The 14654-nt window shown below is 43.1% G+C and overlaps 1 protein-coding gene across 1 annotated transcript; it reads right to left on the reverse strand.

The window, feature by feature from the left end:
• Positions 1-6257: 6257 nt before the first annotated feature.
• PCK1 (phosphoenolpyruvate carboxykinase 1) lies at positions 6258-13832 on the reverse strand. The gene is made up of 10 exons (XM_042884914.1): positions 13735-13832; positions 13281-13555; positions 11690-11871; positions 10874-11077; positions 10355-10542; positions 9319-9481; positions 8969-9193; positions 8746-8877; positions 7937-8032; positions 6258-7368 (listed from the first exon to the last, which is right to left on the reverse strand). The coding sequence occupies exons 2-10, from the start codon at positions 13502-13504 to the stop codon at positions 6914-6916; spliced, it is 1869 nt and encodes a 622-aa protein (XP_042740848.1). The 5' UTR covers positions 13505-13555; positions 13735-13832; the 3' UTR covers positions 6258-6913.
• Between the last annotated feature and the right edge of the window lie 822 nt (positions 13833-14654).

Genomic DNA, 14654 nt, shown 5'->3' on the forward strand with positions numbered 1-14654 from the left:
TTAACCTGCACCGCTGGTTGCATGACAGCCCCCAGCTGTCAGTGCCTTCCCTCCAGCATTTCTTTCCTTTATTTCATCAAAGCAACAGGCATGGTTTTAATTTTCCATGACTTGCTTACGAAATACGATCCTTGCTGTAATAAAGAAATGATTTGGTTTGTAATGGGTACATAAGAAATCAATTTCCTATTTTTAAATTAGGTAGGATTAACAATGAAGCAAACAATAAGTGGAGTGATGGGGAGAAAGAAGAACAAGCGAAGAACTCAACAGCCCTGGGACAGAGTGGCCTGCACTGGTTGTGAGACTCTGCCTTCATTAATTGCTTTGCTGAGACACAGCTGGAGTGTTTCTTCCAATGTATATTCATTTTCTACCTGAAAATTATGGTTTGGTGAAGATTGCTAAAGATTCATGACTCTCCTTTTGCCTAGCAGTGACATTTAAGGTGCAGCACAGTTTCTGTTCAAATTCATAGTTCAAAATAAATCATTACCACCATGAATGTCTGGGGAACAGCTGTCCTCCCCTGCCTTCCTCTGCATCCGCAGCACCTGCAGCACATGGCTGGACCAGGAGGTTGGGACCTGCTTCCAGGAACAGGAAGAGAAGCAGCTCTCAGCTTCTGCTTTCTAAGGCTACTGCAGTAAGGGAGAGAGCTGCTTGGTGGATATCACAGTGATGTGCTGGAGCCCGCATGGGACTGAGAGCCATCAGGAGGGGGTACAGCCCCTCGCCTCTCAGGATGCTTCATGTGCTCTCCTCCTGGGGCATGGAGCAGCACCCCAGGGCTGTGTGCTGGGAGGGCACCTACCGGCTGCAAGATGCCACTCCTGAGAGCTGCAGCCGTCTCCAGAGGCGGATTGCCCTTTAGACCTTGGCCTGCAGGCGGTTGATACGGGTTTCTCTGCCGAGCGGTGCTGAGCGCTGCCAGCATGTTTTTGTGTCATTAACAGCTGTGCTGTTGCTCTGGTTTCCAAGGCTTGCATGCAGTGCGTGCTCTTCTGTGCAGGGAGCGCGAGGCGCAGGGCTGTCGGTCGGAGCACTGTGCAGGTGGGAGCTGTGCTGGGGTCTGAGCCCATCCGAGTCCCCTTGCAGAACTGTGTGCTAGACTTGCTAGAGCTGCTCTTTTGGTGCCAGCATCTCCTCCTGGCCCTGCTCCATGCCTGCGCTAAGTGGCTTTGGAGCTGCCCCAGGGGTCTGTCACGGGTTGGAATTAGAGTTGCATTTGGCTGGCTGGTCTGTCTTCCCTTCCTGGATGCTCTTGCTTTTTTTAGCTTATCTCAGTTCTGCATGGGTTTGTGAGTTTCTGCTGAAGTCTCTAACAAGATTTGTATGGTGGCTTCTTTTTCCTCCAAGCAATCATAATTTGGCCAAAAATAAATGTCTGCAGAAATCTTTTTAAAGTCTCTCCTTCATGTAGGTTTCAGCAGCCTTCTTGAGAGACAAGCCATAAAAACCGATGGGACTTATGGAAATGGTTGGTAGGGCTTCTAGGACTGGGCAGGAGTCCAAACAATTTCTTGTAATCTTCTCCTCATAGATCTGTTATTGCTGGGGCAGGTACCAGATGCATTATCACTGCTAATCTCCTTCGAGGGTGGAGGGGTGTCTGAGTGCAGATAACAACGATGAAATGGAGCCAGCTTTCTGTCTTGTTGCTATAAAGTCCAAGAAAACTCCATGAAATCTGAGGCCTGCTTCTACTTACCAGTGTCAGAGGGATATTGTTTTTGTACTGTAAGACCCACAGTTATCAAAACTTCTTCCCTCTCCTGTTCCCAGCTGCTATCCTACTTAAATTTATAGCATTCTTTTTTCCTTGGGCTATCGCTGGAGCTTCAAGTAACTGCTGGTAGGCTTCCCAGTTCCAAGGACAAAACAGACCAAATGTACAAAACCAAACCCAGATTCCTGATCGTCGGAGGCTCTGCCCTCCACCTCCTCTGGCACTATGGCCCTTCACAAACTTGCTGTTTAGTATTGAGGTGATTCAGCCTAAGGTGGAAGGAAGGTTCAGGCATGCTTATTTTAATGAGATCGTACTTGAATGGGCTATAGGAGAAGGAAAGTAGGCACTAATTTGCATTAGAGACCAGGAGTCAGATTCTCCACCAGTCAGGGCAGTTTGCTGTCACCTCTGGAAGGTTTGCTCAGGTCTCACCACCCTTGTGCCAGCAGGAATCATTCCTGGGAGAGCTGGGCTGCTCTAGGCTTGGCAGCACGTAAATGCAAATCACAGTGCTTTGGTAGCATTAGTGGGGGCTGATGGCTGGCCTGTCCACCTCATAGAGGGTGAGTTTCATTTGTCCTGGAATGCAGCTGTATATCAGGAACAAAAGGCCATTCCTTGGGCACCTTTGCTTGAGAAATGCTGTTGTGGTGCTTTGTAAGAACAAGAACGACTGCTGGCAGTTTGGATGAAGGCTAACAATGACAAACTGCAGCTTTACAAAAGATTCTGTTAGATGAATACAAGGCCTCTAGGCTGTGCAAAAACAGACCCAAAGCCTTTATATGTTCCTTTGGGAAGATTATAACAGATGTTTTATTTTGTTTTCTTTTTGTCTTTTTTCTTGTTTTCCCCAGCGGTCAGTATCTGACATTTCCAAGGAAGGTACAAATACCATTTCTGGGGTGTATGTTTGGAACAGTTCTGCAAGCAGCTTACTGATTTGAACAAGAGCTGTTATGTCAGCATTCGTCTGCTCACACTTACAATGGAGAAAAGCCATGGCAAGTGCAGTGAAGCTAACATGATGAGGAGCAGAGGCAAGTGGCCGGTGCCACTGGTGGTAGTGAAAGCAGGGAAAGCCTTCTGTGTGTGTTGGAACAGCTTGGGGCTCTTCCATGTGCCCTCCTACAACAGAGAAATTGTGTTTGCAATGATCAGAATCAGCCTGAATTTTTGCATGTTGGTGTATTCTTCTCTATTAGAGTTTGTCAGGCAAAAGTAATATCTGTGATGGCTGCAGAGAGCTAGAAGGCATACAACAGCAATTCATTTTCTCCCTTTCCTCTTTTTTTACCCCTAGCTGTTCCACCTAGGGGTTCACAGAGAGGGTGAGGTGCACTGCGGAACGTTGCTGACTGAGGTGTGCCAGCCCCGATTTGACAAATGTGCCCTTTTGTATTGCTGAGGTTAAACCACTGCCAGAAGTGTCCTCTGTCATCATCAATAACAATTACTAATTTGGAATTTAGAACGCTCTGCTGTGCCGTTCATGAGCAGCTTTTTGGTAGTCTTGCAGCCAGGTATGTCTCTAGTCACAATAATTGTCTTCAGTGAGGGAGCTAATTGACTACACTGCCGCAAGTATGGAATAAATCATGTTACTATGGTAGCCAAGGTTTTTGGAAAACAGTATTTCCCACAGCAAAAATGTCATTTCTCTGAATTTTGCTTCTTTCCCTGAAAATAGCTCTATCGCCACGGAGTTGTGAGATGTGATGCTTCTCGGTTTTACTTCTCTATTTGGTGTAGCCTTCATTCATGTTGAGAGGACAGAAGTGTGTTGATATATGATGTACTCAGACTAATTATGAAAGGGATTGGAACCTGAGAAAGGGTTTTGAAGAGATGAGACAAAACGTGGTCGGAAATCTGACCTTGAAACACTTTAGAAATGAGTCCAAGAAGGGCATCGAGCTCAGAGACTTCTCAACCTGCACAGAGGTTGGGCCAAGGCCTGCTTCAGACTTCTTTGTGTTAATATATTTGACCCTGAGAGCAGTGAGTTAAAGAGACTGTGCTAACTTTGCAGTGTTGAGCAGGGCCTCCATGGGCATGGCGTGTCCATCATTGTGCCACCTGGTTTTGGTAAATCATGACAGAAGCCCATATCCCCAATAGCATTCGTGGTTAAAGTGTGATTTTGACTTTGTCTCTCTTCTCGCCAGCCACTGGTACATCCACAAGTGTTTTAACAAAGTATTTTGTTTCTCGCTTCCCAGAACACCGAGTGCATTTCATAACACAGCTGTTGCAAATGTTATGGCTATGTACTCTTCATGTGTTAGTCTTCCCCATGCTGCCTTTCTCTGAATCTCGTTTAATAGGACACGTTTTATATTTCTCTACTAATTTGAAGAAGTTTATTGCATTTGTTGCCTTCCCCTCTTTCTTGAGAAAATCAGGGGAAATTCCAAATTTCAATTTAAAAGCATTTTGTGGCAATTCATTTTGTTTTTACGGAGCATAGCATTTGTTGGAAGGAGAGAAGTTGAGATCATAATCTGGCTCGGTTGACTGAGTTTCTAAATTTTAAACCTCCGCCTTCTCTTCTTTAAACATTCTCCATGCCAACACTAAACACTGTGATCATTCAGGATGTGAACTGTACTCCCCATAGATGCTGATAGGTTACAGATACATTTACATACAAAGGAGCTGTTGAACGATTCACGTAAGAAGTTATTTTCTTGTTCTCAGCCTTCAGTACAGCAGACTTTCCCCCCATTTTCTGTATTTGCAGGAACAATTTGTCTGTCCATCACTCTGAGCAGTGTTTGAGGAGATACATGTGGTTAAAATGTGTGGAGCGAGATGACCATCAATGCTTTTGCCAGAATTTTTTTGTGCTAGCCCTTTCTGAGGAGCTGTGGGAAGAACACCCAGAGCAGGGTTTGCCCAGAGCCTGTCAGGCTGCAGCGAGGCAGCCATCACGGATGGAAGCGAGGCCTCAGCTGCAGTGCAGCACCCTGTGTTGGGCTGGTTGTGAGGCGCCTTGTGCCAGCGATACCTGCAGGTGGGGATGAGCTGTAAGTCATGTGGGCTCACAGTGATGATGGTACCTGTCTTGCTGCTGAGCAGCATTTCATGGGACGAGGGTCACTGCCTTATCCAGGTCCATACAGGCGCAAGATTTGGGTCTTTGGCATGGGTTCCTCTGACATGAAACATGAGCCGCTCCTTCTGTCAGATCCGTAGAGCTCTGGAAAGCCCTGAACTTCTGCACATCTCCTGGGCAGCATTTCAAAAAGTGCTGAGTGTTTTGGCATTGTTTAGAACCAAGAGCCTCTCGTGGGGGCCCTTAAGAAATCCTGAGACTGCAGCTGGCTGTCACTCAGATATTACCACGATGGATTCTCTGAGATCTCCTTGTCCTCCCTCAATCTTACCTAAACAGCAGCTCCCAAACAGCCACAAGTTTGGGAATGGACCAAGCCAATCAACTGCACAATTACAAGTAACTGTTTTATACATACAATGTCACCCCTTGCACCCCAGGGGAGGGTGAATGCGCTGAGTTGTTTAGTCATCCCCCTTGATTGACTGTTTGATTTGTATTTGGAGCACATTCAGGAGACCTACACCCATAGAGATGTGCTACTGAGCAGCAAACAGGCCAACAGGCAATCACTTCTCCAGAGGCTACACGGCTCTGCTCTGCTTCCATCGCAGCTTTCTGTTGCCTACACTTTGTGTGACCTATCGACTTGTGTCCTATTGCTTGTTTCAGAATTGGTAATGTTTGAGTTAACTCCTACAGGCAAAGTCAGTGGCTTTTCAGGATGTGTGACCTCCCCTAGCAAACTTGGAAGGGCATCTGTTGGCCAGCTCTGATAGTGTTTGTTTTGGGAGGAAGCGAGGTCTATAAAAAGGCTTATTACACAGTGTAAATGATTTTCTTTTTGCTAAGCAAATATTTGCAATATATTTTGGGAGATCAAGCATCCAAAGTGAAAAAGCATGATACCTGCCAAGGATGTGAGAAGCACATAAAGGATATCTTAAACTGGGAGAACATAGGATGGCTTTACCATTTGGGTCTATGAGGAAACCAATCTGAGACTCTTTCAGCTCAAGCTTTCAGGCTTCAGACACCTCAATCTAGAAAGCTTTTCGCAAGCTCTCTTTGCTTCAGCAGTTCTGCTAGTTCCTTTTGCAGAAGCCAAAGTACTGTGGAACAGAGACAAATCCTAAGACTTCAGCAAACAAGTGACACCCTAATATGGGACTTTCCTAGAGGACAGTTTATTTTACAAAGGTCTGAAGCAACCAGTAATGCCTAGTTATGGAGAGTATGCTTCTAGCTGGATGTCTGCTCTCAGTTGGTGTCATAATTTCTGTATCATTCCTTTGGCTCAAATAAAGGTTGCAAGGAAAGTAATTGTTTAAACTATTTTGCTTAAGAGTAGCAGATCAATGCTAGTCAACATCTAACTTTTGAGCTTGTCTCTGCGCTGTGCTATTATCAGGAGGCCCAATTTGTTGGCACGTAGTTTTATAAACAGTGAGAATACTGGAAATTAGGTCATGTTTTGTATAAACTTTTATTTCAATAGCTTAAAGAATAAGCCACGTAAAACATCTGGAAATCACAGTAACATGAGGCACATACAATAGCAATGTCTTAAATATGCATTAGTAATACAAAGCCATCTTTCACTCTGATAAAAGTTACAACTTTATTTTTCTACAAAATATTTAAGTCATGAAATATGTTTAGATAATACATATATACAACATTCATTTTTCATTCCTTCCTGTAAGTGATGCTGCTGAGATATGGAAAACAAAATTAATCTGAGACTCTTGTGGTTTATGTGCAGTTGTGAAACAACGTGCTGCACCTTGCAGGCTGGATTATATCTGAGCTGTCAGCAAGCAATTTACATACATCATAGGTATGTGCAGAATTGTGCATGCAAGTGACAGATCACAGTTTTGAAGACTGTGCTCACAGATTCCCACAGCTGCTCAATACACAACAACTGATGTGGTTATAAATCACCAGGTCTGTAGTTATTTCTAGGATGCCCTTACCTGTAGTCTAACTAAACTAAGACCTACCCTTCATCTTAAGTCCTGCTCATTAGTGTGCTGCTGTACTTTCAGTGGTGATTTGGTAAAATGTCTCTATCCTGCTACAGAATGTGTGGATTGATAAGTAATTCTATTTCTGATCAGCTATAACTGTTTTATTCTCGTCTGCAAGGCAAGCATTTCCCTTTCTATTTCATAGGGAAGGTCAGCATTAACTTGCCCCTCGAAGTACTGTTTGACTTCTTCCACCTCCTTTTCCCAGAACTCTTTGGAGATATTAAACAGTTCAGTTAAGTTGATGTCTTCTAAGCCCTTCAGGTTCAAAGCGGTGTCAGCAGGGATGTAACCTATGGCAGTTGGCTTGGCAGAGGCTTTCCCTTGAATTCTGTTGAACATCCACTCCAGCACACGGGAATTCTCTCCGTAGCCAGGCCACAGGAATTTCCCTTGGCTGTCTTTCCGGAACCAATTAACATGAAAGATCCTTGGTAGTTTTGCTGCTGGGCGGTGTGCCATGCTAAGCCAGTGTGCTAAGTATTTGCCAAAGTTGTAGCCAAAGAAAGGTCTCATGGCAAATGGGTCGTGCATAATAATTTTTCCTGTTCAAAACACAAATGGAGAACGTTTATTCTAAAGCACGAAGTTTCAGTTCCTCACAGTATTTATTACCCAGCACCCTTAGCCACCTTTCTGCATGTGAACCACAGAACTTTGAGAAATGGTACAAATGTTAGCCTTGAAGCATAGATTAAATTAATCTTTGCAATCAGTGGAAAGTAAATTTCTTAAAGCTCAGGTCAAACAGTTTAAGGTTCTTGAGAGCTGGCCTTCATTATTCATTTATTTTTTGCTGAGCGCTAGCAGCACAGAAAATTTAAGTTTACTTATCCCAGACTGTAACAAGAACTCCATATCAACTCTTCTGGCAACACCGTGATTGCACTCTGCTCTGTATGCTTGCCACCTAGGGATTATTTTGCATAATTTGTCTTTTAAGGAAAAGCTGGCTGTTAAGTCCAGTATAAATATTTTCTGTTGTAAAAATGCATAGGTTGCACAATTAGCTGCCAAGATTTAAATGTTCAGGAGCAGAGGAGGAGGACAGAGAGCAGGCTCTCCAGAGAAGCTTGCTTGTAATACGGATAGGCAGACTAGATTTTGATTTACCTTTGTGCTCAGCAGCTGCTGTTGCTTCAGATCTCATAGCTGCTCCTATAAATACTCCATGCTGCCAGTTAAAGGCCTCGTATACAAGAGGCACACCTGTAAAGAACAAAGTCACTTCAGTGATTAGTGATCCAGAAGCACTTTTATGACAGGTTTTGCTAACTGAGATACTGCTGGATCCCAGTTACTATGTAATGTATTCTAATTTTCCTTGTTGATTTTTAACTTGGTTAATTTCCTGCCGCCTTAGAGCAATCTATATGAATGTTCTCAAAACTGGCTACTGATTATTGAACGCATCAGCTGGGAGATATCTGAATTCCCAACAGATTTTACTGGAAACAGATTCTGGTCCTGTGGTCATGATGGTGATTTAGATTCAGGCCTAGTATTATTTCTCTTTTTCATCTTTAGGTGGTCTCTAACAGACCAATTTATTTAACTTCTTTACCTGTAAACTGCCTACAACTGGTTTAAATCTCTGATCATTTCCTATCTGAACTAGTTAGACCAAGCAATTTGACATAAATAATTTGCTATGCTTCTCCTACCCAAGGTACTGGGTCCTGAACTCTCTCCATTCTCCAATTCACTCTTATCAGTAACGGTTTGGTGTGAACATCTGGCAGTTTACACACTGGAAGTGTCTGTAAGCGTGTGTGTGAAAGGCTAACATGGAGCAGTTAAACTAACATGGTTATCTCCTTGCTTCTGTATCGGGATAGCAAAACTTGTGCCTCTGCCCAGCTGTGTTTCGGCTCTCCTGTGATGAGCACTTGAGACTTGCTGGTGGTTTCTGCTTCCCTTACCAGAAGGTCTGCGGCCTCCAAATATTATCCCCTCGATGGGCACGCCTTCAGGCGATTCCCACGCAGGGTCCATGATGGGGCACTGGCTGGCTGGGGTGCAGAACCGCGAGTTGGGATGAGCGCAGGGTTCCCCTGTACAGAGTGTGATAGAAAGGTCATAACGGCAGGTGGAACTCGGACTCAGTAGAGGAAGATGAGAGAATGTGGAACGGAGCCAGGTTACCGTTATCTGGGGTCCAATCCTTGTTCTTCCATGAAGTCAGTGTTACTCCTGGCGGTAATGGCTCATCAATGCCTTCCCAGTAGACACCTCCATCACTTGTTTCAGCTACATTGGTAAAGATGGTGTTCTTGAATATGGTTTTAATAGCATTGGGGTTTGTTTTGACTGAGGTTCCAGGGGCAACACCAAAAAAGCCATTTTCTGGATTGATTGCCCTTAAGTTGCCTGGAAGTTAAATGACAAAATATAAATAAAACTGCTTTAATTATTTCCAGAACTTTTAGCAAGTCTTGCTGACTCTAAAAGCAAGCAATACTGGGCTATTCACCAATCTAATTTCAGTTCCATACCTTGTTCATCAAATTTCATCCAGGCAATATCGTCACCCACACACTCAATCTTCCATCCTGGCAGGCTTGGGTTCATCATGGCCAAGTTGGTTTTTCCACATGCACTGGGGAATGCTGCAGCAAAATACTTCTTTTCACCTTCTGGATTTGTAATTCCCAGGATCTATTGAAAACCAAAGGCAGTTGTTAAATATAGTTCTTTCTTCTTGCATTTTTCATTTTGAAGACTGTCTCCCAGCAAGTGGTAATGGTAAAACATTTGATTATGCAAAATTCTTCCTACAAAAGAGGCAGCATGTAATACAGTTGACAAATAACACAGGCAGTATTTAATTCAGCAAAAAATCCACTTGTCTTGCCCTTAGATTATATGTAAACAGACCTTATATTTTTAGAAATGTCACATACGTGTCATCTTTATTTTTGTGATTAAAAATATACAGACTGCATATAGCTGTGTTTCTTAACTGAGAGCTAAGAAAAACAGGCAATATTTTTTTACTGTGAAATTAGTATGGAGTGAGTGCACTTCAGGCATGATACTTCTCATAGTACATTGACATTTCTCCTGAGACTCTTCAATCATGCACTTTGAGATTCTTTTTGTCAGTTGTAATCTACAGTAGTAGAATAATTAAATGACAACATTGCAGAAGTTTTAGTCCACAGACCTGTTTATAACATGAGAGACAATTTTCAGACTTGCATCAATCCTTTATGATTCCATTTGTAGGGTCAATATAGATGCCCAGTGATAACATTTAGGCTTTGCTCAGTGCACAGATCTGCCCACAAGTAGCCACTGTCAGACGTTCTCAATCTTTCTTGGTTCCCAATTTTATATTATTTCTTTAGAATGTTTGGTACCTGAACTTGCAAGCAGTTTCCTATTTATCAGAAGTCTGCTAAGTGATAAGTTCATACCTAACTCATGAGACTGTCATTCTATTGATCTCAAGATGTGACTGTATTCACATTGGTCTAAATTCAGGTTTAATGGTTGTTCAAACACACATCACGACTCAACAGCTCTTACCAGCATGTGCTCTGCTAGCCAGCCCTCTTCCTTGGCGATTCTGCTGGCAATCCTAAGAGCAAAGCATTTTTTCCCCAGTAAGGAGTTTCCTCCGTAGCCGCTGCCAAACGAAATGATCTCTCTGCGGTCCGGGAGATGAGCAATTAGTGTTAACTCTGGGTTGCATGGCCAGTTGTTGATTAATGGTTCTGCAGAACAGAATGTTGTACTCATGACTGCAGCAATTTCCATGCTGTATCAGACTGTGCTGTTTCATCAGCATCGAGACTCTGATAGCAACCCGTACCAGATGCTTCAAAGGAAACCCTCTGGTAAATACTGGTGGTAATAATCTCCTTTCTATGAAACTCTCCTTGAGCTTTGATTTCTTAATTGACTTTTTAACCCAGCGCAATTACACAAGCCACCCCGAATCTTTAATGATGAGCATTTCCAATGTGCTGAGAATATGCAAATATGCAGCCAGCTCTAAAACATGCCCAAGTACTTCCAGGGGTGACACATTCAAATCTTCCCTACCTTTTAGTGGTAGAGGACATCCAACCGAGTGAAGGCATTTCACAAACTCTCCAGTGCCCAGGGCTTTCAGAGCAGCTGTTCCCATCCGTGTCATGATCCTCATGCTAGCCACCACATATGGAGAATCTGTCAGCTCGATCCCAATCTTGGCCAAAGGAGATCCAATAGGCCCCATGCTGAAGGGGATGGCGTACATTGTGCGTCCTGTCGAACAGAGACAGGAGCAAGAATGCTACGTGACGAAGAGCAAACCAGGGAGCTTTTGAGATCATCTGTACTAATGTGGACGTTGTTTCTCACTTCTTTCAAAGCTGTTTGTCTTGTGCGTGTCTCTGATGTTTAAACATCTATCTTTCTGTTTGTCAGATCACGTAGCAAGAAGCTTTATCTTAAATGTTGAAAGCAGCTGTTCAGACAAAATGTCTAGCCAGTAGAAGAGGTGGGTGGAAGCTTCTCTGTTGGTGTAAACTGCTGCAGCTGAGGTGAATGCTGGGCATGGGGATTCTCTGTTCTCGCCTCACTTTCTATCAGGTGTTGAGGTGCTGCATGACTTGCAGAAAGCACCTGAATTTTCCAACCATACTGTGCCCCTCTTTATAAGGAAAATGAGTTCTCTACTGGAAAGAGCCTGAGGGCTACCCTTGGGCAGGCATTTGGATCTGTGCAGAAGATCTGGATGAAACCTACACGATGACTAACATTGAGAGCCTGCACCTAAGCCTTCAGCGAACATTTCTTCTATTAAATATCAGAATAATAATGATTAGTGTTTCAGTAATCCTAAAAATTCCATGTCAGCCTTTCTTTCTCACCCACCTTGCATGCAGCCTGGGAATCTGATATTGAAAGCTTTCTCAAAATCCTCTTCTGACATCCAGCGACCCAGCTGGCTGGTTCCAGTTGTAGGGATTGGGATGGTATCTCTCTGTTCTTGAGTGATAATGACAGTTTTGCTCTCGATTCTTGCTACGTCTCTTGGGTTAGTGAGAGCCAACCAGCTGCATTTCAGTGTAAACCAGGAAAATCAATGTTAATTATTCAAAAATAAATAAATAAATAAAAAAGATCAATATGACACTTCACCCACTTATTTCACCCTTCTGCTAGGAACTCTTTAGCAAAATGGGTGCAATGTTTTATAAGACTAAAACTGAAGTGACAGAGCCAATGTAAGTGAGACAAGTTTCAAAAATTAGTCAGATATATTCGCTCCTACAAATTGCTTCAAGACTTTGCAGTATGAATAACAAATTATATGGCTTGGGAAATTCGGGTTACATGTTAATGTTCCTTTGCCTCTTATCTCAGCTTTATTTTCTGCTGCTGACTTTGAGAGAAATGTTAAAAATCTCGTTTAATTCTCCTTCTCATCAGTATACAGTTGTTTTGTGTGGGATCCACAAAGTGGTGCCTCAAGCAGAGTGGATGCCAAGCAAGCATGCTACGTGCTGGTCAAAATGCCTGCAGAATGAGAATCCAGCCTTGCAGGTTCATATTGTCCTTTTAAGACAGAGGCATCACAGCAGAAATACTGAGTATCGGTGTGTCATAAACAGTGACAGAGTTTACTAAACAGAATTCTTTTTCCCCTCTAAAAATTTCTGCAATTTATTTACAAAGGCAAGGATTGTTTCACGTTTTCACCTCTGTGCATAGAAATTTTCCACGAGTATAAAAATGTTCTAGCTGGGCTGTCATAACCATCATCACTACAGCTAAGCATATAATTAACAATGAATAATTTATCTGGTGAATCTTGCCCTTTTCTCTCCCAAATAGTCTGCAAACAGATTGCCAAATTCCTCCACTTAGTTATTCAAAAGTCTTTGCAGATTTCTTCCATGAAGATTTCTTGGTTGGCACTTAATTCCTTAGCATGTACTTGTTGTTAATATTCTCCTTTCATGTTGGGTTGGTTGGGAGAGACAACGAAATATATGAAAAAAGAATTTGCTGAATATATTACAGTCAAAACGCATTGGCATGATGTGAATAATGCCTCTACTGAATAACAGTTGAACGCCCACGGATCTAATTGAATGCCACAAAAAAGTATTTGACGAATAAACTAATTGACTAAAATAGTAGAATTCTTCAAAAGATGTATTTGCTAAATAATATTCAACCATTCCTAATGATTAGTTACATAAGTCTCATGACATTATTCCAGTTCCCTGATTTCTGTAACTAATAAATAGAGACAATGTACTGCTGATATTCCTGTGTTTTATGTTAATTTTTACAGGAAAAGTTTGCTGTTCTCAGTTATTTCAACTATGTAAACTGGGGTGCCAAAATGTTCATGGATAGCAAATATTGCAGGTTACGAACAGTTTTAAACCTAAACAGGACAGAGAATGCACGTTGCTGTTCTGAGACACCCCTTGTCCCCCTTTTCACTACTCACCAGTTCTCATACTTGCTCAGCTTCTTGATCATGCCTTGCTCCACCATGATGTCCAGAATTTTTTTGTTTTCTTCTTCTGAGCCATCGCAGATATGAATGCTCTCAGGCTGGCACAGCTTGGCACTGCTTTCAATGAACTCCCTCACTTTTGGAGGCAGGCTCTCCAAATCCCCCTGGATAACCTTAGGCATGACGTTGACCTCATCTTTCAGCTCTGGGGGCATTACTGCAGCTGCAGTGGCTCTTGTTGAGGGCTTTGAAATGCTGATCACGATCTAAAATCAAATATATTTTGTTTGTTAGCATACTGTGATATTCTACCATTAATGATGCATAATGAAAGACCAGAATTTGTAGTAGGCTTAATCTTATACCTCTGCCTAAAGTCAACAAAAAGAATTTTAATCACTGTTAATCTCAAGCTGGAAAAATATATAGAAAGCACTGTACTTACTGTTGAGTTGGATGGATGTCAGTGGGGATTTGGCTCCCTTTCAGCTGATGGTGTTTCCCTTGCTTTGGAGTGCTTGTTGGTTTCTGAGGCGGAGTTCTCCTTCCTTAAATATTGTCTGTGGTGTCCATCCCACCGGGTGAGGTGAGGGAGGCTTGTCCTTTACATCACCACTGGTTGTGTTTTGGGACACTGCCACTGACACACTGTCATCGTGCGAAGTTGTCAACAGCCCTGGCGAGGTAATCATTGAACAGGTCCGATTAATGAATGCTGAAAGCGGTAGTTCTTGGTCCCTGGATTTGCTCTTTGGAGCAGTTACAAAACTTTGATGAAGTTTGACCACACTTTGATGCAGTTTAGCTTTGAAACCAAAAGCGTCACAGCGTCTCAGTGTGTGGAAGAGGTTGGGCACAGCCTGGAACAGGGAGCTGGCGCAACCCAGCAGCTGGCACAGCGAGCTGCTGCTCACAGGTTGGCTGTGAAGCTGGGGTTCGGCTGAGGTGTGTTTGCTCTGTCTGGTCTGTGGATAAAGTTCAGTGCTGAGCACTGATGGGCCTGAAAAGCCACGGTATGCTCCTGCCTGGAGGTCTTGTTTTCGTCCATGTGACTCTAAAAAAAGCACGCAGTGTAAATCGAAATGCTGAGCTTCTGTACTGGAGAATTGCTGGTTGTGGCTCACTATAGGCTCATGCAAGCTGAGCAATTGTTATCTATCTCTACAACTTGGAGAAGAGGCAGGTCACCAACTGCCTCAGCAATTACTTCCCCAAAAAATTGTTATTTTACTCTGCATCCTGTGGGTGCAATAAAACATTAACCTGTGCTTAAATTAGGTCTCCCCTGACTGCTCCTGACTCTGCCTGTCTGCCAGCTCCTTGCCTTCTGCCACTCCATTTTAAACCATCATGTCCACAAACAGA

Source organism: Lagopus leucura, unplaced genomic scaffold (genome assembly GCF_019238085.1).
Source record: "Lagopus leucura isolate 7727_CA_CO unplaced genomic scaffold, USGS_WTPT01 Super-Scaffold_100047, whole genome shotgun sequence".
Taxonomy (NCBI): domain Eukaryota; kingdom Metazoa; phylum Chordata; class Aves; order Galliformes; family Phasianidae; genus Lagopus; species Lagopus leucura.